The sequence below is a fragment of the Ciona intestinalis genome, unplaced genomic scaffold, assembly GCF_000224145.3.
Source record: "Ciona intestinalis unplaced genomic scaffold, KH HT000111.2, whole genome shotgun sequence".
In the NCBI taxonomy this organism is placed as follows: domain Eukaryota; kingdom Metazoa; phylum Chordata; class Ascidiacea; order Phlebobranchia; family Cionidae; genus Ciona; species Ciona intestinalis.
In genome coordinates, this window is record NW_004190433.2 from 158,062 (window position 1) to 185,384 (window position 27,323).

The following is a 27,323-nucleotide window of genomic DNA, read 5'->3' on the forward strand; positions in this document are numbered from 1 at the left end:
ACGTGTTTCAGCGATTGAAATTTATATTCTACCCGAAACGACACCACAACAAGGCAGTCGCTTTTTAAAAAGCGACAAGCGAACGCCTTCACCACCATTAGAGAACAAAGCAACAATACCATCTTCGAATAACATTTTTCGCGAAGGTTCATACATGGAGTTAAACTGAGCACTTTATAATGAACTTTTTTGGTATTTTTTATTCCCTGTTTTGACCTTTGCATGCCACCGTGTGTGTGTACGTGTTGTGTGTGTAATAAATATATAACCAGTGATTACAGAACATGAGCAATTGACGTAATAATCTGTACATCCGGTTCATCCCCGCAGCGTCATTACAGCATCCTGCTATACCATCTTTCAAAAACACCAATGATGTAATTTTCGCGCATTTCTTTGTATTCTAAAATAGACTCTCGTAAAACTGCTTGCCAAAATGCCTAATAATGATTTTGCATCACATGAAACAATCGAACCAATTTTTTCTCCATATTTGATAATAAATCTATCAGAATGTAGCTTGAGTTTGTGCGGTTTGGTTGTCATATTATTAACTTTATTTTGTCTCTGCGGTTACATTGTAACCGTTACAGTAATGGAAGGTCAGAATAGTATAGTAGGGTGGGGGGAGATGGGACACCTTTTTAGCACTTATTATCCAAATATCCGATCGTGTTTTAAACAACTAACAACGGTATATATAGGAGTCGTGGAATAATGTTTTATATGACCATAGATGTTCTTTGTTTACTTTCAAATGGGACGCGAACATAAAGTTAAAAGGTGTCGCTTTCTACCCTCTCCCACTATATTGAAGTTTAAAAAAAGAAGTAACGATAAAATGACAGTCGTTATGGGAAGGTGGGGCAAGATGGGTCGTTTTTTTATTCTCCGTTTTCGTTTCTTTTGGTAGTTAACAAAGAATATTTAGAGATTTATATAACCTTAGCTCCCCGACTCTAAAAGAGCATTTTCAGGAAATATGAGATTTTTGTTCCAACGGTATCCCAACTTACCCCACAGACTATGTAGTAGGGCGGGAAAAGACGGGACACTTTTAGCACGTAATATTAAAAAATGATTGTGTTTTAAACAATTACCAGTGGTCTATGCTGTGAGTCGTGAGGATATGGGTTTCTCTTCTTAGAATGTTCTTTGTTTACTACCAAATGAAACGAGAAAATAGAGAAAAAGGTGTCCCATCTTCCCCCATCCTACTTGAACACGCATAAAAATTGAAAGAGAAATACTAAACGTATTGGATAGAACATATATATGTATATTCTATTATTATCATTCATTGTAGCTGCACAATTTAGCTGTACTTATTTGCTTTAATTTGTCGTAGTTACTACACTATAATCTGTTTACCATCTTGTGTTTCGTATTTCCTCTGTTACGTCATAATTTCACGCTGCGAGGTAATAGACAATACTAACCAGAAGTGAATCAACGTAACTCCGCATACGAATATTATGTAGCCCAGACAGCAACACGTATATCAGTTTATGGTGATTTATATACGAAGTCTAAACTAATAGATTTTTCCTCAGTTTATCAACAGATATGAAAAACAGGTTAAGCTGCGTTTTATTGTTTCTCTTATACTGTATATGTCGATTGAAAGCTATTGAAACAAACTGTTTTAACGCATGCCGTTGTGCTGGTCAACATGTTTATTGCGAAAACAGGCAGCTGACTAATATTTCGTGGATGTTTCCTCCTAACACAAGTTCAATATCACTGAGCGGTAACAGGTATGTGTGTATGTATAACAGTAGAGTGGGGGAAGATGGGACACCTTATTATTCTTTTTTCTCGTCCTATTTGGTAGTAAACAAAGAACATTCAAAGAATTATAAAACTGTATCCTCGAGACTCCAATAGACCGTTGTTAATTGTTTAAAACACGATCACGATATCCGGATATTCTGTGCTAAAGTTGTCCCATCTTCCCCCACCCTACTATATCTAATATAGACCATACAGCGCTCTTTGTTATGGTTTATCATGCACGTTGGTTGCAGGTTACGTTACATACCGGAAACTGCTTTTACAGAAGCAAGTAGCAGCATCAGGGCACTGGATTTCTCACACAACAAACTTGCGACCTTCCCACGAGACGTACTCAAACTAATAATCGGGTTAAAAACCCTAAACCTATCGAATAATGAAATAGTCATCACAATTCAAGATTTGCAGACGCCTCTGTTTAACAGAAACTTGCGCGTATTGGATCTAAGCAACAACCGTATAGCATACGTCACACCTGCGTTGTTCAGCTCGCTAAGGAATTTGATGCGGTTGCATTTACATGGGAACAGTTTGACAATCTTCAGTCTGCATTTCGTCGTATACTCCCCCTATTTAAAAGAGCTTACCCTTCAAAACAACGAAATTGCGAACCTGGCGTTCCATGTCGGGGTCGCTATAACAGATCTAAACTTAACGCAAAACAAATTCAAGTTTATCAACAACAGCGAAATATTTAAAGCTACGACGTCGCTGAAACGTTTGTGGATTGGACATGCAGGACTTCAATATTTCCCCATTACATTCAATGGTATTAACAGCATAGAAGAACTTACTATATCCCACGTAAGCCAAGCGAAGATCGACACGACCATATTACAACCATGCGCTAACAGTTTAAAAAAGTTGTATTTGAACGGGGGAAACTTAACTGTTTTGGATGTAGGAAAAATGAAAGTTTTGCGACATCTAGGTGTATCTAACATGCACAGTTTAACAACGCTAAGGCTTGAGCATATACCTCTGTCTACGTTAGAAAACCTAGCACTCAGAGGTATTGAGGGTTTATCTCAAGTTTATCTTGATCAACTTGGTTTAGCAGAATTCACATCAACAGAGAGTTTTTCAACCCCAAACCAGATCACACATTTAAGTACCAGAGGAAATTTCATCCGACTTTTAACCAACGATTCGTTTACAACGCTTGGCAACTTGCGGAGTTTAAACCTGAGTCGCAACCGTATTTCCCACATCGATTCAGGCGCTTTCGCGGGGTTATTAAATCTAGAGATTTTGGATCTGAGTGATAATAGACTGACCGTATTCGACGGGTCCATTCTAAACTCTCCACAGCTAAACACGTTGATTTTATCGAATAACTTCCTTGTAAGATTATCATTCAATCCGAATGCTGCATCTATTACAAACCTAGATATAAGAAACAACAGAATCCAAAATTTCCCAAGTTTTCCAAACCACCATTTTCAAGCACGATTATCCGGCAACCACTGGCAATGCACTTGTTCTATGCTGAACAGCTTATCCCGCATTGATGTGCTTGATTCCTGCGACGGTAACAACACTTGCGTGTATTGTGATACACCTCCAGAATTTCAAGGTCAAAAAATTTCTTCAATCTCCAGCAAATGCATAGAAGCCGCTAAAGAGCCAATTCGTATTGAAATTATCCTTGCTGCGGTGTTAGGTGTTGTACTGGTTGTCACTATTCTGGTTTTGATTATATGGAAAGTTCGCAGAATTCACCAGAAATCAAAGAGAGAATCGAGTTCAAATAGCAGCCGTAATTTCACTACGGTTGTTTACCAAAGAGCTTAAAATCTTCTGGCGTGATTTTTCCCGGATTTTGTCTCAGAGTGCTACGGTTAATTCATACTTGTGCTGTGTTTTGTTACATTGCGTTTTTATTAAAATTTCTTTTTTAAAAATTCGTGTTGTTTAACGTTATTAGCCTGTACAGGTGTCATAATTAATACAAGCACCACGCTTCGCGCGTATCATCAACTTTTTAGGGGGTTGAGCTTTGGGCTAAATGCACATGCTTTGCCACATGACTTTACCCGTATAGGATATGAATATCTATCTATAGAAAAGCACGGCATACTATAGTTGTCTCTAGTAATCCGTGGTAAAAGCTATACATATGCACATGCACATGCCCTTCGTACCTTTTCATGGAAAACATTCATTTCTTATAAAATAGTGTGCAGATAGCACATTACTATTTCGGTTTTGCTATTTTTTGTATTATGCGTTATAACTCGCCGTCTTAAAGTAGATTCTAAACGAACGATGTTAATTGTTCAACACGTTTAGGAAGATATTATGTGCTAAAGGCATCCATCTTACCTCACACGACTCAATTTTATATTGAACGTGAAATCGTTTAACCATATACGGTTTACTACATAGTACGCGGTGCTAAACTTTTTAAAAAAACAATTGCCTACTTTATACTATAACTGTTAAAAACGGCATAATATGTTTCATGATACGATATCCAGGTACAAGTCGGATTTCGAGTGATGGAAAAATTCCTTGAAGATTTGAAAACCATTGAAAGTGGCCAGGAAGTATCTGGTGTGCGTGTTTGCCATGATGACTTAACAGGTGGTTTATATTCACATAATAATTAGACTTGTATTGTATTGGCCCTGTATGATGTTTCATTATCATTGCTTGTGTATCATCGCGTGGCGGGTCAGTTTTATAGCGGACTCTATAACACGAGTTGACTATATTACATATAGTAGGTTGGGGTAAGATGGGACACCTTTTCATTCTATTTTATCGTCCAATTTTTAGGTAAACAAAGAACGTTTAAAGAATTATAAAACAGTATTCTCACGACTTCATAGACCATCGTTAAATGTTTAAACACGGCCAGGAAACTTGATAATATGTTCTAAAGGTGTCCCGTCTGCCCCCACCCTACTATATATCATTTTGTTCTACCCGGTTAAGGTTCTATGGCAAGACATGCAAGGGAGCTAGGATTTGATCTGCGGTGGCAAAGTACACCCCAGTATATATATATAGTAGGGTGGGGAAAGGTGGGACATCTTTAGCACATAATATTTAAATATCCTGATTGCGTTTTAAACAATTAAGAACGGTCTGTGGTGGTCGTGACCATACGGTTTAATAATTTTTTGAATGTTTTTTATTTACTACCAAATGGGACGAGATATTAGAATTAAAATGCGTCCCATCTTCCCCCACCCTACTATATATTGTATATGGTTAATAACTAGTTCTTATACGCTTGCATGTTACCGAGTGGAAACATTTTTAGTTGTTAGTTTTTCTGTATTACTGCTAACTTCTAAAACCCATCAGTGGCCACTGAGTTAAAGCAATATGAACGTTAATAAGTGGCTTTCACACTAAAAAACGCGAAAAAAATGGTAGCATCATCTAGCTTCGAACCTGGTATCCTTGAAGTTATTCTTTAATTCTTATTTGTGCATCATTTTTAATAGGAAAACGTCAAAAAAATGTTTTACCAACAGGTACCTCGAAGTTAGAATACAAAGACGAGCTGACGATACGTTACAATAATGGAGTTAATCAATGCTACCCTCTGCTTGCATTTGTTCATCTACCAAGTTTCAATCTTAGTCAAGATTCGATCGAGTTTGGTGTCTGTTTTGTGGACCAGGAACAACTCTGTTACGTCACAATTACCAATCCAAGTTACTCGGAATCACACTGGAGCGTTGAAGCATTAGGTGGGAGTCGTTTTAAATGAATACTGCCTGTAACCAATGGGTAATGAGTTGAACGCCCGTCGCTGCTACCATTGTGGGCGCATGTGTCCTTGGGCAAGACACTTAACAGCAATTGCTCCAACCCAGTGGTCACTAATGGTTTGTCCAAATTATCAGCCATATAGTAAAGGATGGGGAAGATGTGACACCGTTAGCACACAGTATTAAATATCCTGATCGTGTTTTAAACAATTAACTCCGGTCTATGGGAGTCGTGAGGATAAAGTTTTATAATTTCTTTGCATACATGGTAACTCGTAAGCTGACATGAGGTGTATTAACACCCGTGTAATAACGACTGTCGTTTTCCGGCCACGCGAGGATAAAGTAAGTTTCATTCATTCATTCATTAACATCATGGGTGTACAAGTTAATAACATGGGTATACTGATTCATGCACCTGTGCACGCTAATGAGTTACCATGTTTGTGACTTTGTGGGTGCTTTTTTTACCTTTTACTATACTATTGACACTTTAGACAAACAATTAGTGATCACTAATTTGGGGCAATGAATTTATGCATTGTTAACATATCTACAATACATTCAGAACCCATCGACCACAGCAAAGGGGAAGTGGTGATTGAACCAACACATGGAGTTCTAGAAGCTTCCGAAAGTTTCACCTCGAAAAACAAAACGAAGTTGGCCGTTCGTTTTATTCCAAGGTTTGTGGCATTATGCTGTATTCATAGGGCAATGGTAGTTTCTGTATTACTGACAATTTAGACTACCCATGAGTGATCACTGGGTTGGAGCAATTGCAATTAAATGTCTTGCCCAAGGACACATATACGACCACAATGGTAGCAGTGTCAACCCTCTGCAGATAACCATGTTATCGCATATAGGTATAGGATCTTGTGTTAAAGCAGATTGATAACCAAAAAATAGATAAAGCATTTAAAAAAGTATAGACACCTGTTGAGTTCTAAAAGATAGATATTATATTGCTGCAGAATTAACAGTATTGTTATTATTAATTCAAGTGTGAGTTACTTGTCATTTTTCTTTACATAGTGGGGAGGGAAAATGGGACACCTTTTTAGCACATAGTATCCAAATATCCTGATGGTGTTTTAAACAACTAACGGTCTATGGGAGTCGTGCGGAAACGGTTTTATAATTCTTTGAATGTTCTTTGTTTACTATGAAATGGGCTGATAAAATAGAATGAAAAGGTGTCCCATTTTCCCCCGCCCTAAAATATAATTATCAGTGCAAATGTGACCTACATAATTTTGTATGATTTTATCCTTAATGATTAATTTCTTTGTTATTTACTCAAGATCCGAATCCAACTTCGAATACAACTTCATGTTTAAAGGAAAACTACACGAAGAATTTCGTTTCCTTAAAGTAAAAGCATCCGGTTCGTACGATGGACAATTTGAACGAAAGTTGTAAACTAACTTCTTCAATAAGAGGACTGTGAACACCATTATTTAATATTTCTCACAAATTTTAAATTTCATTAAACCTACTGCTGTGTTGTTTATCAAGAAATACACTGTGTTTCGTAAGAGTTTTCTTTTTCACGGAACAGAGGACATTTTCTTTCTGTTACAGGCATACAAAATATCTATAATAGTCAAATATTACGGATAGTATTTGGCCGTCGAGAATGGTTTTATGTCTTGTACGTCTCGGATATTTTTGACGTGCATTTACTGCTACACAATGTCAGAGAATGTAGAAGTAAACGTATAGTAGGGCTGGGGAAGATGAGACACCCTTTAATTCTATGTTCTCGACACATTTTGTAAGAATTATAAATCAGTATCCTCACGACTCCAATACACCGTTGTTAATTGTTTGAAACACGATTAGGACATTTGGATATTATGTGCTGAAGGTGTCCCGTCCTCCCCCACCTTACTATGTAAACAGTAATTGAGGCATCAAGTACAAAATTTCTGCGACAGGAGTTGAGACGTACAACAAAATACCACAAACAAAATATATTCGTGGCGATCAATTAAAATTTATTCAGACGTAGTACATGGCGCCAGGGGATAGCATTACGATAATAAAACACAAAAAAATATTAATTAAAAAAGGGGCAATTCGGTTGTCTTTAGATATAACCACGTTGAACTTGTATTGTAGACGGTCCAAGTGCATCTGCTGTTACATCTTGGTTTGGCTGTCATTATCCATCACAGCGGATGGATTATCATATGCGCTGGGGTCGCTGAGACTGAATTTTCCGGTGTTGTGGTATTTACTCTTCGTGTGAAGTTTTCTGCAATATTGGAATCATGTTATTTGACTTTTATATGTTTAACTTGCAAAGTCAATATTATGTATAGTGGGGTGGGGGAAGATGGGACACCTTTAGCTACTAATATTCAAATATGCTGATCGTGTTTTAAACCATTAACAACAGTTTATGGAAGTCGTGAGGATAGGATTTAATAATTCTTTGAATGTTCTTTGTTTGCTACCAAACGGGATGAGGAAATAGAATAGTAAGGTGTCCCATCTTCCCCCACCCCACAATATGTGTGGTAAGTTAGGGTAAGATGGTACATGCTTTCATTTTTATTGTCCCACTTGGTAGTAAACAAAGAACAATTTCAGAACTATATTACCATAGTTTCACGACTCTAAAAGATTCTTATTAATTGTTAAAAGCACGATTAGGAAATATTGACCTGGTTTAGGGACATGAAGGATATACGGTTATAAAATTCTTTAAATATTCTTTGTTCACTACGAATAGGACGAGAAAAAGAATATAGTCTAGACCGTATTACCACACCTGACTATATACGTGTTTTGGAAATAGGCACAGAGCAGTTGCAAACAGAAGATTTCCTATGTGTATTTAGATTTAATCCCAGTCTGGAAATTTTAACCGTTTTTTTTCAACTTTGGTCGTGTCTTGAATAGAACAGACAGGTAAAGTGCTTTTACTAGTGGTAGTTTCCTACTTTTATCTACATCCGTCCGCTATACCCATTAATGCAACACAAACTTTACGCTTTTAAGAGATAAAAAGGCTCGCCCTTAAATAGCAAACACTTCGCAAAAAACATCGCACTTAATTCCTTTGTCAACGTGGCGACAATTGTTGTGATTTGCGAGGAAGGCTGATACGCTCGAATTCCCCCAAGTTAACCGAAGTTTGCTTTGCTAAGGTCAATAACGGGCGTAAGTTATCTATATCCCTTAAAATCCGAAAAATATTTTGCCAATAATTCACTATCCGAGTTAACCCACTGTTCTGTAATGAGTTGTCTTTGCCGCATTATATTGGTCGCTTACATCCGCTGTTATAAACACAACACGACCCCGTGACGACAACGCATCGGATTAACACTTATGTCTTTCAAGTATTTGTTTTTGTACCAGGAAAACACGAACCAGCAATGTTTAAACTAAAGCGCAATTTAATTGAAAAACATCCGCTTTTAGGCCAATGGGCTCATTTACTTCCAAATGTACTTACGTATTCTTGTATACCAGATAACATATAACACAGAAGGCAAGGAAAATTGCTGCACCAAGAATGCTTCCGACCACGATAGCTGTTACGTTGGCAGGCGTAGTCGCCGTTACACCCTGAAATATATAAGGTTAATATTACTATACCGTAAAATATTTTTATTAGCTTCAGAATACTGAAATTATAAGAAGCACAAATTCATTTAACTCTCGGTTGCACGAAGGCCATCCAAAACAAAATAGAGACAGAAATTCGCTAAATAACATTAAAAATAGTTGAGTTATATAGTACTGTGGAGTGAGATGGAATACTGATAGCACCCAAATCTTATATTTCCTGATCGTGTTTTGAAGAGAATGAAAACATGTCCCATCTCACCCCATCCTACTGTATAAACTATTATATCTAAACGTTTGTAATTTACCATTACTACAGGTGACGGTGTGACTTGAACTGTAGTAGCCATGCAAGTTTTACCATCACTACCAAGCATACGATCGTCATTGCAAACACAAATGTAACTACCCGCGGTGTTCATACACCTGTCACTGCACCCACCGTTCTGTGCATCGCACTCGTTTATGTCTGGAAATATTAAACGTTATTACTATAAATAAAAAATACTTTACCTGTGTGCTTTTGGTCACGAAAGTAACATCAGGATATGTTTACTTTGGGCCACGAAAAAAAGGAATGAATTATGTTTAAACAACATTAAAATAAATGAAGTCTAGATTTGGTTTAACGTAGGTGAGGTTATAAGGCACGCTATTTGAAATTTAGGCTAGAGTTGACACATTAATCAAAGTCTTACCAAACATAAAAAAATATATAAAAACTTCTAGTTTATAGTTAAAAGCGTTGCTGCTAACAACGACAATTTTAAAATTCTTTTTTAATGTAAAAAAAACGTTAAAAAATTTGCTAAAACTTACCAACACAAGATGGTATGGCAGTAAAAGCTGAGTTCATACATTGCACCTCATTTGGTCCAGCAAGTTGGTATCCAGACATACAACGATAACTAACACCCCCACCACACTTCTTCCACCAACCGTTACTTATACTAGGTGGTGTACCGCATGTACCAACTGTGCGAATAAGCATTAAGATGTATATTGAAAACTAATGGAACCATTTCAGAAAAGTTGATAACAAATTTAGGTTTTCTGCGAGATATTTTGAACCACACTAGAATTAATAATTCCGAAAGCTATGGTTTTAGAAACCTTTAGAGTCAGACGCTATGTGGGGTAAAATGGATATACCGTTGGCTCATATTCATATTTACGAATCGTGCTTAACAATTAACAACGATCTTTTAGAGTAGTGAGGATACAGTTATATAATCATGTAAATATTTTTTGTTTACTACCAAGTAGGACGATAAAATATAATGAAAACATAGACCACCTTACCCCAAACTATACATAAAAATGTTCTTTGTGATTGTATTCACACATAAATATAGACTTGATCAAGTTATAGTAGGGTGGGGAGAGGTGAGACACCCTTTCATTCTATTTCATTAGGTATTAAACAAGGAATTATAAAACCGTATCCGCTAGACTTCTATAAACCGTTGTTAAATGTCTAAAACATGATCAGGATACTTAGATATTATGTGCTAAAGGTGCCCTATCTTACCCCACAGTGATATTCAAATGCAGAAGAAAATGCATACAACTACTTTAATCTGTACCTGCTGGGTCTTCACGCCACTGTGAAAGATCCAGGTTAGGAATGTTTGCACAATCAACAAACTGAGATGTATCACGAAGCATGAACAAGTCGGGTTGGACTCGCGTTAAACCAGAGTTATCACACAACACACGGGCGAAGGATAATCTGTTTAACGCTGTGACCTGAAATGTGAAATTGTTATTGTAGGAGATGTCTAAAACCACTAAGTTACAGAACAAACAGAATCGCCCACAAAGCTGTATACGTGGCACCGGAGTTTACTAAAGATATATGCGAGCACGAGGTGTATGAAACGGAACATCCGTGTTATACCGACTGTCATTTTCCCGGCTAAATAAATTTCATTCATTTATTTATAAATAGGGAACTAAAACCTTACATACGCGATAATACATACATATCAGTAATAACATGTTTATATTGACTCGTACACACACAGTGTGTTGGTTAAAATCACACCAACTAACCTGATTCGGTGTGAAAACATTTGGATTCTCGTAGTAAAATCTGTCTCCGTTTCGAAGGAATTTAAACTGACGAGCAAGCAGGCAAGTGAAGACTGGTCCACCACGCGAACCGTCCATTAAATCTTCGGAAAGACCAGCTAACCATAAATCTATGTTTCTAGGAACGATACAAATATATACATAATTTCGAAAACTAGGGTTTTCGAAACAGAAAATGTTTATACATGTATTAATGTAGGGTAAGATATGGTTGTATAATTCTGTAAATATTCATTTGTTTGCAACCAAATGTGTGATAAAATAGAATGAAAACATGTCCCATCTTACCCTTCTCCTACCTAAGTGGAGCGGGGGAAGAAGGGACACCTTCATCACATATAACATTCAAATATCCGGATCGTATTTTAAACAATTAACATCGGTTTATGGAAATTGTGAAGATACGGCCTTATAATTTTATGAATGTTCTTTGTTTACTACAAAATTGGACGAGAAAATAGAATTTAAAGGTGTCCCATCTTTCCCCACCTCAGTATATACCTTGTATTTAGTTAACAACGATTACATACCCTGGATGGCCGTATAGAGCTTCTAGTTTATCACGAATTGCTTTGTTTTTTATTTCACCAGCCAAGTCACTGAAGTTGTTCGCCCTTGCTAAACCACACTCCTCACGCCAATCATTGTATAATGGTAACGCGTGGTCACGACCCCTCTGTAGATTCAGTGAGGCAAGATCCAATGCCACCTATAAGTATTATAGTGGTAAATACATAGTAGGTTGGGGTAAAATGATCCGTTTTTCATTATCCCATTTGGTATAGTAAACAAAGCATAGTTATTACGACTCTAAAATGGCGTTGTTAGTTGTTCAATTGGGAAATATGGGACATTCTTTGCTGATGACATTCATTTTACCCCGCAGTACTATATTCAAATGGGTTTATTTTTGTAGACTATTGCAAGGGGGTTTACGCAGCGTAAAGCTAAAAGATTTGGAATATAGACTTAATTGGTATATTAATGATAATGGATGTCTTTATTATGCATGTACACAGGTTTGGCAACTACAGTAAAACACCTGCTATTATAATGTGTTCAAATCATTTAAAATGACCCATAAACGCCAAGACAACATTAACGTATTATAAAAAACCACTAAACATAGGGAATAAATGGTTATCACGGACTTAAAGGATTTTTGCAACGCTTTGTAATGATATCTGGATAATACGTCACTGGCCATCATATCATTAAATCTAAATTGACATATCTTGCCTGGTTTTGTAAAGCAAAGAGTTTATCCCTAAGCTCTTCGTGCATCATTTCGTCAGCTTTGATAAGTTTGGCCGGTCGGCCGATCAAACCTAGCAATTACAAGGGATTAATTAGTGTCATGAGGCAGCATGTGTTCTGTTTCATATGGGTCGCATTTCGCCATTACGTAGGTTGTTATTTTGAAAGACCAAACATCAAAGTAATGGGACTTTACGTGTAACTGTGAATTGGTAATAACAATTTACGCCAGCGAAGGTAACTTTAGACTTTCAAATGATGTATTGTGTCCAATGTTTGTTTACAGCCGCGATATTTGATCTCTAGCATAATGGAATTGTAATTCAAATGATCATGTGATCGTGATGTATATTACGTCATTTATTCGATAATGAATAGAAGAATACTTAACGGCAGTTGCTCCAACCCAGTAGTCACAATGGATTGTCTAAACTGTCAGCCGTTTAGAAACATAGAACTCGTAAGCGCGCACGGGGTGTATAAAACAGAACATTCGTGTTATATAGTAGGATGGGGGGAGATGGGACACGTTTTCATTCTATTTTCTTGTCCCATTTAGTAGTAAACAAAGATCAGTTAACGAATTATAAAACCGTATCCTCACGATTTGCATAGACCGTTGTTAATTTGATTAAAGCACGATCAAGATAATGAAGGTTTCCCATCTTTCCCCACCCTACCATAACAACCGTTTTTCCGCCCACACCAGAATAAAGCAATAAGTCATATTCATTCCACAACACATACGAACCTCTCAATATAGGATCCATTCCCCCCTCCCTTATCATTCGCCATGGGGAGAAAAAAGCTTCATGCAAAAGAATGGTCGGGAACTGCGGATGATTGTTAAAGTTTTCGTCCAGTCTCCTGAACTGGGGCGAGATAGTCGCATGGCCGAAACGAAACGCAGCGGTGGCGAAAACGTTTGAAACTGTTGGGTTTTCATTCTCTCTATAACCCGTATAGTTTCCCATCATGCGCAAACCAGCTGGGCCGATTATCTTTGGAACGTATTCCCTAAATATTAGGAAAAGATTATGAACGAAAATAATAAGATATAGTTCGGTGGGGTAAGATGGTTAATGCTAGCACATAATAAACCGTATGTGTAACAATTAACAAAAAGCTGCTAGAGTCGTGAGGATATGGGTATATAACTTTTAAATATTCTTCGTAAATTGGTAAATGTTATAGCCAAATAGAAAAATAAAACAGAACGAAAAGTTGAACCATCTTACCCCAACCCTGCGTAATTTGCAAAGAATTTTTTTAAATTACTGTATGACATGGTTTCCTAAAAAAAGCAATTAGCTGTATATTTTTCCTATATTTGTTATAAAAAAATATGTTTTAGCATGTAAGCTTTTTTCATAGTTAACTAAATGTATAGTAGGGTATTGAAAATGGGACACCTCTGCATTCTATTTTCTTGTCCAATTTAGTATAGTGAACAAAGAACATTCAAAGAAATATATAAAACCGTATCCTTACGACTTCCATAGATTGTTATTAATTATTTAAAACACGACATTTGAATATAATGTTTTAAAGGTATCCCGTCTTACCCCACCCTACTATATGTTCCCAATCGTAAAAAAAATATGTTTTAATATGCGGGCATTTGTCAAAATCAACCAAATGTATAAAAAAAAAGAATATTTACTTCCAATGCACGATCTGGTGATAAGCTCCAACTATCTTCCTTGCTTCCTGGTAAATAATTTCACCCGACCAGTGTGGGTTCATGGACTTTAACATACGAGCAATCCTGTTGTGTTCTCGCACCCATATTGTGTGTATTGCACTTAATGTTAAATGCTCGCTTACTCTGTAAAGAAATAATAAAATATAGATCTAAAATTTAAGTAATTTGTAAAAATAAAAAAAAAAGTTGTAAACTGCCAAAATCGGTTTGCATTTGGCTTTAAACCATTTTTTAACTCTAAATTTTCTTTTTTTAACTTAATTTTTATAAGTCTATGCTATATGTATGAACCCCAAAAACGCGTTTAACACCATATTTTGATCACCGCTTTACTTAGATATAAAGTAATGACGTGTATATAAATTTATAAATATTGTATAGTAGGGTGGAGAAAGACGGGACACCTTTTAGCACACAATACCACAGTATCGTGATCGTGTTTTAAACCAACAACGGTCAATGGGAGTCGTAAGGATATACCATTTCATAATTCTTTGATTGTTCTTTGTCTACTACCCAATGTGACGAGAAAATAGAATGAAAAGGTGTCCCATCTTCCCCAACCCCAACAATATAAAAATGTAAATTGTGGAAAAGGTTCCAATTACCTTCCATCTCCTGCATGGAAACAAGGAATGTTTACGCCGCTCGCATCGAAAGGATCTTGTACACACGGGTTGTTCGGATCGAATGGCAAATAATCCCAATTGCCTAGGAATACGGAGCGTTGTAGAAAAGTAACAATATCTACGCCATGGTAATGGCATCAAAACATAACAAACAAGTACAATACTAGTAATCACGAGACAGCTTCACGTGTCGAAGCACTTTTGTTCTTTTGTTTGTAAGCTTCACACCCTTACAGTAACCATACATCGTTAGCTGTCACGAGGTGTATGAAACAAAACACCCGTGTTATAACAATAAAGTAAATTACATTCATTTATTCCTTTATATTGAGACAATAATAACTGTGTAGTGGGAATTTCTGATTCTACGAATAGAACCACAAACACGCAAGAACAAAGCGAACAATCGCTAAGCCAGCAAGTTGCGATGGCTGAGCGTAACAACAACAACAACACACACACATATATATATATATATGTATGACTTCCTGTGTATAAGACCGAATTTCCAAATACCAGAGCTTTTAAACAAAAGGAGGTCATATTGTTCATATAACAAAGCAAATGAGTTATAGCAAAGCAAGTAAACAAAATATATTATGACACCAGCTTAAATTGGGCCATGATTTTTAAGCTACCCGTAAAACTATGCTGGTGTCAGAAACTAAGAAATTTTAAGCACACATAAAATGATTAATTTTATATGTGCTTAAAATATTATGTGATATAGTAGGGTGGGGGAAGATGGGACACCTTTAGCACATAATATCCAAATATCCTAATCTTGTTTTAAACAATTAACAGCGGTCTATGGGACGAGAAAAACTACCAAATGAGACGAGAAAAAAAATGAAAAGGTGTCCCATCTCCCCCACCCTACTATATTTAAGTTCAAATAAAATCTTACCGTCTTTAAACATGGTATTTACTTTCATCAGACCATCATCGTTGGTCAAATTACGTAAAATTCGATTCAGTGAATCAGTACTTCCGTATACCTTTAAAAAAAATTGGGTCTTTTTTAAAAACACAACTATAACAGAACATTTCGTTTTTTTTCCTTTTTAAGTTGTGTAAAAGCTCTTTAGTATTTGGGCAAATATGTTTTCCGAATAGTATTTTTCGTCAAACACTGACACTGCTAAAGTTTTGACTCATTTTGCCTAAGTTTACACAATATTTTTTAAGAGAAGTATATAGGTACGGTTTAATTATATGATAAAAAAGAGATAATAGTGACGCGACCATTATTTTAAGCAAGTGTGACTTTTAGCAACACTTACCCAGCAATTGCTTTAATCAAGTGAGCCCTTATGGGTTGTCTGAATTGTTAGCCATACATTACAGAATCGAGCAAATCAATCACAAGGTTACATATATAGCAACTCGTAAGCGGGCATGAAGTATATAAAACAGAACACCCATGTTATAATAATATACATTGCTCCGCCACTGGAGAATAGACCAGTCACATAACACATTACAAACCGTGCTTGCGTCGACAAATGACGTCACGGCGTTGATTTGCTCACGTGGTCTGATGGAATGAAATAGTGATGACGTGTCACCTGTCCCACACACAGCTGCTGAACGGAAAAATGGAAGACAAGATGCTGTTGTGATGCGAGGGTCGTCAGAAGGTACCTGTGAGGTCGTGTAAAGAGATATGTTTTTATTGATAACTAAAAACAGTAAATACGGTTTGTTAAGCAGAAACGAGTTTTGGTCGTTTTGTAAAGTTTTTGGGAAGTGTGGTTTTCTCTAATAAATTATTTCTATTAGCATACAATATACAGTTTACGCCTTTACGGTATAACAGATGAACTATATGGCTTGAAATCTAGATCGATTGACGCGCCCGCGGTGTAGGAGTTTATCTATTATGGAGATTTATATACATCGTATTACAATTTTACTCATAAATAAATAACCGCAAATCACATGGAAAAAAACTCAAAATATTTTTCAATCTACAACCAAAAAACTCGCATGGGTACAGCCTTGTGCATTTGAAAATACGGTATATAAAATATTATTATTCCAGTTTTAAACCAAACCTGCATTGGATAACACGGTGACTCGTTTTTACACGTCTTCTTGCAATCAGTTAATCCTTGAAAGGTGGAGGTACTTAAACTTTGCGGAGTGAAATCTAAATCATGGTCAATGTATTGTCCCCACACTACCAGCATATGGGAATACAAAGGATCGCCTAAAACAATTTAAAATTAGATAAAAAAGCCGGTTAGTAATAAATACCAAATTTTAGGTAACACATTTTGATGAATTTTTCGGGGCATTATTTTAAAATTAAAAAAATGTAACAAATTTTGGTGAATTTTCTCTTAAAGGTAAGCTTAAGATTGTGTTAAATATATCAGTATTTGACAAAGCTTAGATTTGAACAATTTTTTTCCTAAATTGAACAAAATTGAACCATGGCCTATACTAGAGATATTTCTCGTACGCCGTGATTGAACGTAGCAAATAAATGAATGGTTATAACTTGTTTATCTTCGGGCAACAACAGTCAATATAACACGGCAGTTTTGTTCCATACGCCTCATGTCCGCTTACGATTTACCATGTATGTAACTTTGTGGGTAAAATACCTGTAACTCTTGTATTCGAAGTTCTCATTATATCGTTTGAAACTTTTCGGACAACAGGTAATTGGTATCCATTATACGAACGTTGACTATTCCAACCTATCGGAGTGCTGAATTCATTTTCGTATTGTGCAGGGCGCCATCTAACGAACGGATTATTCGAAGCACCCCAGTATCGATTAACTTTGTTGTTGCATTCACCGGTGTGGGTTCTGACCAAGTAAAAAAATATGATATGTTTGCAAAGTATTATTTTTGTTAACCCTATGTTTTTCATAAAGTGTGCCGCCATTTATATGATAAACCTATATATCTCTATTGGCAAAGTTGTTTTTCAAGCTGACATTTCGGCTAACTATACAATCACCAACATTAGGATTACGTTCTATTCATCTAGGCTTCGTCAGTGACTGTATGACGTCAAAACATCGATAAGCAAAATAAATTTGCCAAAAGAAAAGTATTAGACTTTCTTATTTTATTACCACAATTGTGAAAGGGACACGGGGCCATTAAAGAAATGTTCAATAAATCATTGCTTTACGTGCTTGTACTTCTGCACAGCGTTGTCACATTTACAGGTTATTACATATAGTAGGTTGGGGAAGATGGGACATCTAGTCATCCTATTTTCTCGTCCCATTTGGTAGAAAACAAAGAATATTCAAAGGGATTCTACGACTCCCATAGACCGTTATTATTTGTTTAAAACACGATCAGGATATTTGGATATTATGTGTTAAAGGTGTTCCATCTTACCCCATATTACCATAGAACCATATTTTACCTGTACATATTGTCGATACAAGTATCCGGACATGTTGGGCTCACACCATTTGCACGACAACCAGAAAACTTGGCCAACTCTGCGATCGTTGCGCTTGACAGCACATCAGTGACGTTTACCCGGCGTTTAAACCTACGATAACCGGACATTAAAACTTCTTAGTGAGATCTATCCTATATGATCGAGCATTTAAACCAGAGTTGGCCCGTTGCCAATTTGCAAGTTACAAAAAATAAACAAAATGGGTTCGAGACTCGTCGCTGCTACTATGAGCATTTATGAATTGTCTAAACAAAGTGTCAGCCATTAAAAATAAAATGAAAAAAATAATAATAACTAACAAAGTTACAGGAGTAGTAACTCGTACACGGGCACTTGGCGGGTGTATGCGAAAGTTTAGATATATCATCGTCCATACCTTGAAAGTCGGTTCGACACCTTGTCATGTACAATATCAAACGCACAATGATAAATATCCCCAGCTTTCGCCATATCGCTCGATTCTTCGCTGGGCGGTCGTTTAAAATACTGGAACAAAGTCATTGGATTCCTCCACACTTTCTAAAAATAACAAAAAAACGTTTGATTAGGGTTTCGGTAACGGATTTGATTGGTACTATATATAAAAAGGTGAAGAAAAGTTGTTACAGTTTAACGGTATGTAAGAAATTTTAGACATTTTGGACAGGTTACATTGAATATTTGAATTTCATATTGGAATAAAATAGATAGGCATCCAAGCCGCACTCAAACGCTTGTAATGTCCACTAACTGGGTTGCGCTCGTAGGTTTTGGAAATTACAAAAATGTTTTTACCTCATCGCTCCAACTTTTATCTGTTCTGAAAATCGCTCTTCGAACTTGTTGGAAAGCTTCACGAAGAGCTTCTCGGGCGAATTCGTCACCTTCGTAACCTTTGTTGAAAATACATAATTTTTTATTAGTATCGAGTAGTGACAGTGGGGTGGGGAAGATGGGACACCTTTTACTCTCTTTTCTCGTCCCATTTGGTAGTAAACAAAGAGCATCCAAAGAATTATAAAAACTGTATCCTCACGACTCCCTTGGACCCCTACTATATCTACATGTAGTGCTTTTATTATACGGCTGATTGACCGTCAATTTAACTTAATGTTGACCGTCAATTTAACTATAAAAAATTTTACTTTTCGTTTTTTTTATAAATTTTAATTTTTGCGTAACTTTGTTGTTGTAACTAAACGGGCAAAATAGCTTGATGTTACGGTTAAAACTTACCTGTCTCGTCGAAAACATACTGCTCGTCGGCAAAGACCAATTTGCAAAAAAACACAACCGCTATGCACTTTGTCCACATTCTAATTTGTCTCGTTTTATTTTGTGAACAGCTCTAAAAATAAAATTATCAACATGCTTGGAAAAAATATTTCTTTAAAATTATTCAAAACTAACAGTATTTCACTCTCAGAAGTCGGTAAAACATAACGAAAGTTCGTTGACAAAACACAATGCCACTGGTACTTTGATTCAAGAAGTAGCCGACAAAGTGTTATTTGTTTGTTTTGCGCGTTTCATTTATGATACAATAACACTTTCCTTATCGCCAGGCTTGACCATTCACGTATGGCAAAACCTTTCGTAAAATTAAGTACAGTAATTCGTCAATGACAAAAACTGTTTTGTCGAATCGGCGGAGCCCATGTTTTTTATTCAATTGGCGCGCACTCTTTACTACCACTAAATAAAATTGATTTTCCTATGTAATTTTCCTTTGTCGGGGCGTTTAACCGGCTCATCTCTAAAGCTGTCGCTCTGCACTTCTTTTAACTTTATATCCAGAAATCTTTGCAAAGATTGAAAAAATTACGGGTTGATTCTGGTCTTGTAGTCGACATGCCTTTTTCTATATTAACCTTCTATTTCAATCTCGTCTCTCTTTCGCCGTGATTTTACTAAAATGAATTCAAATAAAGCCAAGATCGTGTGGGAACTTTTATTGTTAGGTATTGTACACGACAAAGTACAATAGAAACGCTTTTGTTCTTTGTAATTAAATACATTTAAATGACCGCATCAACCAACAAAAAGCCTTACCGACAACATGTTATATAGTAGGGTGGGGAAGATGGGACACCTTTCATTCTATTTTTTGTCCCCTTTGGTAGTTAACAAAACACTCTCAAATATTTATAAACCGTATCCTCACGACTTTCATGGACCGTTGATATTTGTTTAAAATACGATCAGGATATTTGGATATTATGTGCTAAAGGTGTCCCGTCTTCCCCCACCCTACTATATAACTGTGCCATCACTTTCCTAATCACTAATTGGTTGATAGATATTTAAAGAAAAACAACAATCGTACAAAGTTCCAAACGTGGTAATTAGTAAGCGGACACGAGGGTATTAAATAAGGCACACACGGTATAACGACTGTCGTTGCTTGTCCCGCAAGAATAAAAAAGTCATTCTTTCATTTTTTTATTTGAAACTGGTTAAACATTGTTTTGACTTAGCCACCAATATCTTCCATTGACAATTTCGGTCAAAATAAAATACTTCGGGAGTTTGTTCATTCACGAGTTCTTCGTAGACTAATCCCTTGATATTATCTAAACCGACACAACAGGTATTAGAGAAAACATAGTAGGGTGGGGGGAGAGAGGATACCTTGAGCACATAATATCCAAATATTCTGATCGTATTTTAAACAATTAACAACTTCTATAAAAGTCGTGAGGATACGGTTTTATAATTCTTAAAAAGTGTTTTGTTTTATAGTGTTTTAAATGTTCTTTGTTTACTGCCAAATGGGATGAGAAAATAGAATGAAATAGTGTCCCATCTTCCCACATCCAACAATATTGAGTTACAGGCTTTTAAAACAACATTCATACGTTTTAGTTTACGTTTAGAGGGTATCAATTAAGCATTTTTTTATCGGTTAGTGCTTTCCTCTAGCCAAGAAGATCTGGTTCGAGGCTTGACACTGCTACCATTATGAGCATATGTGTTCTTGAACAAGAAACTCAAAGCTAATTGTTCTAACTCAGTGGTACTTTCTTAAAAAAAATATATTTTTCTAAACTGTCAGCAAAAATGATTACCTATAAAGTTATTAGAACACGTTAGTTCGAGGTTGTGTATGAATGAGTGTAAATTGCCTTATCCTCGCGAGAAACGACAGTCGTTATAACACGGGTGCTCTGTTTTATAAAACTCGTGTCCGCTTACGAGTTACCACGTATGTAACTTTGTGTGTGATTGTTTATGTATGGATGACAATTTAAACAACCCACTAGTGACCTCTGGGTTTCGCTAAGTATGTCTTGCCCAAGGACACATACGCCCACAATGGTAGCAGCGACGATCTTCGAGTCCAAAACCTCTGTGTTACTGACAGCTACGTTAACCACTATGCCACGGCGCCCGAGCTGCGACACGTTACTTGCAAACTAATCTACAAACGAACAAAAACTTGTAACTTACCTAACCCGTCCAAAAAGCATTGGAACGTTTTTTCAGCGCGAACAACAGATACCAGTACGAGAATTGCGTCTTTGTTACGACATAATAACATTGATATTGTGTGTAGCAGGTCAGGAATAATACTCGGGTCGAATACGACGTCTGTAAAAACAATGGCGTTCAGTAAGGCACGACTTCGATTAGGTGTTAAAATGAACGTGGTTGTGCGGTTTACGCCTGTCACAATATAAGTCTTTAACACAGTCGTTCTTAAACTTTTCTACTTCATGCCATTTCCATTTCATACAATTCTCATACTACCAGGTTAAAAATTACATTGTAAGAAAAAAAACAACATTCTATTTTCTTTACCTTTAATTTGTTGGATTTTAGTAAAACTTAATAGGTTGCCATGTGTCAATAGTGGCGCGCATAATAATAATAATAATAATAATAATAATAATAATAATAATAATAATAATACTTTTATTGGTCTCTTCGATTACGGTAGCGAAGATTTAAAAATATTTTAAACGAAAAGACAGGATATAGCGACGAAACAACAGTTGTTAAAATACGCTTACGGTTAAAAACATATTTACATTTATTTGGAAGAAAATAAGCGTGGTCGCTACACCTAGCGGACAGACGAGCCATTTATTTTAATTGAGTTAAAATTCTAATTCGGCCCTGATGGAAAAAGAAATTCCACCAATAGTTCACAGTGAACAGTTTCAGGAGCATAATATTGATTGGAAACCAATTTCCTAACTATACATTGTAGAAATTTAATTCTATATCTTAACAATGCTCAATGCTTACAACACCAAATATATATACAGTGAGGTGGGAGAAGATGGGACACCTTTTACCTCTATTTTCTCATCTCATTTAGTGGTAAACAAACAACATTCGAAGAATTATAAAACCATATCCTCACGACTCCCTTAGACCGTTGAAAATTGTTATAAATGTTATAAAAGAGCATATAAATTTAAACCCAAATAACATTTATTATATTATGCCTGCTTTGAATAAAAGATAAGTAAATTGCAAAAAAAAACAGAATATACCTGCAGCTAAAACGATATCATATGGTTGTTCAAGTATTGTTGATTGTTCGCCCCATTTTAATTGTTTGATTGCAACGTTTTCTGCAAACATAGGACTTTTATTATTCAAGAAAGAAATTTAGATTTTATTAAGCTGAACCTATTTGCATTTTTCCATGTTTTTATATAACAATTTTTCAATGACAAATCAATGATTTTTAATCCATTATAAAATCAAACAATCAACTGATGACTTTTTTATAGAAACTAAAAATTAAAAATTAGGCTGCTAAACCTCTTTGTAATCTTTAGAACAGGAATTTTCAAACTATGCAATGTGGCACATACCGTTTTGACTAAAATTTAGTAAAGATAACATTCAAATTTTTTCAGAATTTGATGGGTTTCAATGAATGAAAAAAAGAGTTAGCTGTAAAAAGTTTGGGAGCCAAGACTTCAGCAACTGAACCACTCATAGTTTAACAAAAAATTAAAAATAAATTGTTGAAAATTCTAAAATTGAAATATTTTAGTCCAAACATACACCTTTTTTTTCTTTTTGATTACAGTAAGAAATAAATTCTTCTGTACAAAATGTTCACTGGGTAAAATAACAAACAATACAAATAATATACATACCATTCTCCAGAGAATTTATTGCGACGTTTGATTTAAGAACGCTTAGAACATTTGGATGCACATCTGTAAAGGTGTAGCTTAATTGTTCGACTGCTTTAAGCAAAACAATTCCAGTAAATCCAATTCCACTTCCAAGTTCAATGATTTTTTTCCCACGAAGAAAATCTTGTTTTGAGAGACACCACTCTGCTAATAATAAAGCTGCCTGGAATTATAAGATAGAAATTAGTTTGTATGTCTGTTTAATCAAAAACTACGCATACATGTTATATTTAAAAGTGCAGTATATACTTTGCTAAAAATAACTAAACGGCCCCAACCTAAAACTTAGTACATTGAGACAGAGATGAATTTTTAAAACCAGAGTTTTCAGAAGCACAAGTTATTGCAGATAACAAACCAATTTACCTAATGCAGCTTGGGTTTTACTACATGCAGGCAGTTAAATAAACCTAATATTTGAAAAGCTTTCGGAACATCAACTGTGGCTACAAATAAGTTGATTTTTCTAGCTTATTTCAGGTAACGAATAAGGTTTTTCAGTAAATGTATAACATTTATTGCGCTTCTAAAACAGTGCTTTAGTGGTTTCAGCTAAAATTCAAGGCTAAATAAAAGTAAAAACCTTACCGTCCAAGTAACTAGACCTGTAGTCCCATTAGAAATAAACGATAAACTTTCTTCCAATGTTGCATATGCATTTGCAGAAGGCTGAAATATAGTCATAGTTTAATTTCTGATAACAATTTTTAGTATAATGTTACAAACCACATAGTAACTTTTGTAAACTTGTTGGCAAGTTTGGTCTTGCAGTGTAGCAACATATAACTCACAAAGTTGGTCGCAACAAGGTTGGTTATTTTCTTCCACCTTAATGAAACAAGTTTTAAACTATCAAATAATGGTTAAAAGAGAAAAAAAAGCACGAATTATACCTTGCTTATGAGAAACTTTAGAAAATATTGCTGATATTTCTTTGATGGTGGAAACCGCTTCCCAATTTCATGAAAACAGGTCTAAAATAAAGTATTTTTTAACATAGCTTAAGTTAAAATTAATTTTTTTTAAAACAGTTGAAACATGAAACTTTACTCTTCTTTGAGTTACAATAAGCAGCCACATACACAAGATTGAATTAAGTCGCAAAATGAAAGTTGACAAACACTTTTAAATACCGTGTGCATGTGTTTCAACATCTGCTACATGAATTAATTTCAATTTAGAAACACATAACACAGTAAATGTGTTGTTATGGTTTATCAGAGTGCAATTAAATATTAGCAAAGACTATACTGAAAACTGCACTACTGATTTGACCAAACCTGCCTGCCTCAAAAATTTTTTTAAACCATTTCTATTCTGTATGGGTGAGGTGGAGCAGCACATCATAGGATTTATGTAAGAGTTTACCCATTACCAGTTTGAAACAATATACCAACCTTGTTTAGTACCTTCATTTGACAATCCTCAGACCATTGTAGATGATCAATATCATGTATTTCACATCTACCATCTTTAACCATGTACTAAGAAAAAAACTTTATTATGAAACGGTAAAGTTAAATTTTAACAAAATGCAAACCTTTTTTCTCCAAACAAATGATTTTATCGGAACGCAGGATAAAAACTGTGTCGAAATATGACAGACACCATCCATTGTTGCTTAACAATTGAATTCCATGCTTCACTGAACATCAGCCATTCAATAATTTTTATTCTATCGAAATTATTCTGTGCAACAATCAGAAATATGAATTGATTATCTACTCACCAAATATATGGTAACAACAACATGAATGTGATTGTGAACAGTGGAGTGGATTTCGAAACATTTTTCATGGTTCGCATTAACAGTATATGGACACAGTATAGGCTTAATTGAGATTATAATACATATCGACCTATTAATTTCCTAACAGTGTGATTTTACCATGAGTTTGGTCTTTGAAGTTAAAAACACTGAGATTTTTCAAGAGTATTCCAGAAACTATGCACAGAAAGTGGAATGCAGATGAAATACTAAACAGCCGGTGAGGAAATATATACAAAGCTTACAAAATTGAAGCGAAATCACATTGAAGATGAAAAACATTAAAATAAACAGAAATCACATAGAATTAAAAGCACTAATACTACTGCAGTACCACTAATTATTTATATGAACCAGAGTGGATAACACAGGTTAAAGAAAATGTATTACAACAATAATTACAAAATATCGGGCAGGAGATAAAGTGCAGATGATGTACCAATACGACCGTTGCATTTAGATTACAGACAGAACACAGCACCATGAAAATCCTATATGGGTGAAGCCCTATGGCAGGGCATGCCACTTTTTATAATTGCAATCAAAAAAGGAAACTGTCTCTTTTGGTAATCACAATGAAGTTAATAGTACATTAATAATTACAGTTTTCTACCCAAAGTACGTTCACAATTTAAAGTAAATGATAAGTAATAAGCACCAAAATGTCAGATTAGTATCCAGATATGAAAAAAAGAAAATATATGAAGAAATAAAGGCATTGGGTGAATAATGGAAGTTGAAAGTTTTGTTTCATGATAATTCGCGTCTTCTACGCTCCATGATTTTATCGAGCTCTGAGACGCCATTAGTGGCGGAGGAAGGCATGGATTTTTGGACGAGTAATTGACTGTGGACACGAGAGCCTTCGTCATCACATATCTGGGGAATAAGTAATGTGAAAAATTATCATTACACAAGTGAAAAAATCATTTTTTAAGTGTAATGTGTAATATTAAATTATTGTATTAATGTTCTTTGAAAAGTATGTGCAACTAAATATGGTAAAATTAATTTTAAAACTTAAAAACAGTTAATTTGTAGGTAACTAATCTTTACCAAAATCTTAAAAGATGAAAAGTTTTAATTATTGAAACAAATCTTATTTTGCTTTTATTTATCCTGTTTTTCCTTTCCATTCTTACATTACACAAGCTCTAACTTTGTGCTAAAATAGGTTCTAAGGTTCTAATGCCTTTCTTCTAAAATTTACCTCAAGTGTAAAATATTGGTCTTCAACTGCCATGCAGAACTAAATACCTTCACACACTTATGCATAAAATATTTCAATGGTTTTAGAAACTCACCATTTTAAGTTCATCTTTGGTCAATGAAAATATCTGAGCTCCGTTCAAGACACTCAAACTATCGATAGTCAGTGATGAGAATCCATGAGATAACAACCATGTTTTAACTTCTGCTTGTGACGAGTCTTTTGTGAGAACCATAGCTGAGTTTTGAACTGTAGGATGAATGTAAATATGTTTTTAATTTTAATGTTTTTTTTAACAACTGTTTTGTCGCTATAACCTGTATTTTAGTTTAAAATATTTCTAAATCATCGCTACCGTAATCGAAGAGACAAATAAAGTTATCATTATTATTATTAGGATTGCCATGTTAAGTAAATCTATAAAATATACAGTGGTGCAGCTAAAAACAAGGTGGAAGGGTAAAATGATGGAAAAAACAATAAACTAGATATCGAAACTACATTTTAAATGCAATCAATTTTAAATTAAAGATAAATTAACACACTAAAGTGTATTTATTATTCATAATATAAGGCACTGGGCACGGGTTTGGATCATCCTGCCTTGGTCAAAATTTGGGCGTCAGTGTTTGATACCAAAAATGTACCGACTGACTTGTGGATTTATAGTTGATATTACAAAGGAGGCGTTTTGCAAGTTTTTTAAAGACAAATGATGTGCGAAAATTTTGATGCATGGAACTGCTGTTTTCTATGCTACTAACATAAATGGAAGAATAAATGTAACTTACTTTATCCTCAAATAGCCGAAAAAGACAGTCCTTATACCACGGGTGTTCATACACCTCGTGCCAGTTTACGAGTTACCATGTATGTTACTTTGTAGTTGACTATTACAACCATAGGCATTATTTCTTTAGTAAAAATATAACTTTTTACAAAACTAAAACAGACATGTAAATACAAATCCAGCA

General features: G+C 35.3%; 5 protein-coding genes across 5 annotated transcripts in view; 2 read left to right on the forward strand and 3 right to left on the reverse strand.

Annotated features, from left to right (window-relative positions):
* The window catches only part of LOC100187070 (deleted in lung and esophageal cancer protein 1), a 29,197-nt gene extending 22,134 nt beyond the window's left edge, over positions 1-7,063 (forward strand). Inside the window, exons 31-34 of the mRNA XM_026838758.1 lie at positions 4,275-4,380; positions 5,283-5,501; positions 6,091-6,208; positions 6,830-7,063. Coding sequence (XP_026694559.1) covers positions 4,275-4,380; positions 5,283-5,501; positions 6,091-6,208; positions 6,830-6,947 — 561 coding nt within the window. The 3' untranslated portion in view covers positions 6,948-7,063. The remainder of the gene's footprint in view (positions 1-4,274; positions 4,381-5,282; positions 5,502-6,090; positions 6,209-6,829) is intronic.
* LOC100181603 (leucine-rich repeat-containing protein 15) lies at positions 1,368-3,693 on the forward strand. The gene is made up of 2 exons (XM_002128023.4): positions 1,368-1,757; positions 2,028-3,693. The coding sequence occupies exons 1-2, from the start codon at positions 1,567-1,569 to the stop codon at positions 3,586-3,588; spliced, it is 1,752 nt and encodes a 583-aa protein (XP_002128059.2). The 5' UTR covers positions 1,368-1,566; the 3' UTR covers positions 3,589-3,693.
* Positions 7,064-7,503: 440 nt separating the features above from the next.
* On the reverse strand, positions 7,504-19,542 carry LOC445593 (homologue of mammlian thyroid peroxidase). Its single transcript, NM_001032423.1, is given in 19 exon segments — positions 7,504-7,785; positions 8,995-9,107; positions 9,416-9,576; positions 9,927-10,082; positions 10,694-10,856; positions 11,163-11,319; positions 11,732-11,910; positions 12,441-12,529; positions 13,210-13,475; positions 14,122-14,286; positions 14,772-14,874; positions 15,700-15,790; positions 16,281-16,436; positions 16,850-17,004; positions 17,405-17,613; positions 18,189-18,320; positions 18,607-18,749; positions 19,005-19,102; positions 19,446-19,542. Coding segments are annotated over 19 exon segments (2,730 nt in total). The 5' UTR covers positions 19,525-19,542; the 3' UTR covers positions 7,504-7,670.
* Positions 19,543-21,107: 1,565 nt separating this feature from the next.
* LOC100186351 (protein-lysine N-methyltransferase EEF2KMT) lies at positions 21,108-24,852 on the reverse strand. The gene is made up of 8 exons (XM_009863263.1): positions 24,769-24,852; positions 24,265-24,345; positions 24,098-24,199; positions 23,960-24,040; positions 23,330-23,534; positions 22,712-22,792; positions 21,660-21,800; positions 21,108-21,232 (listed from the first exon to the last, which is right to left on the reverse strand). Exons 1-8 carry the CDS (start codon positions 24,850-24,852, stop codon positions 21,108-21,110), a joined length of 900 nt encoding a protein of 299 aa, XP_009861565.1.
* A 165-nt stretch (positions 24,853-25,017) lies between these two features.
* Positions 25,018-27,323, reverse strand: part of LOC100176853 (epidermal growth factor receptor kinase substrate 8-like) — a 13,840-nt gene continuing 11,534 nt past the window's right edge. Inside the window, exons 12-13 of the mRNA XM_026838756.1 lie at positions 26,444-26,618; positions 25,018-26,018 (exon numbers count right to left, since the gene is read on the reverse strand). Coding sequence (XP_026694557.1) covers positions 25,890-26,018; positions 26,444-26,618 — 304 coding nt within the window. The 3' untranslated portion in view covers positions 25,018-25,889. The remainder of the gene's footprint in view (positions 26,019-26,443; positions 26,619-27,323) is intronic.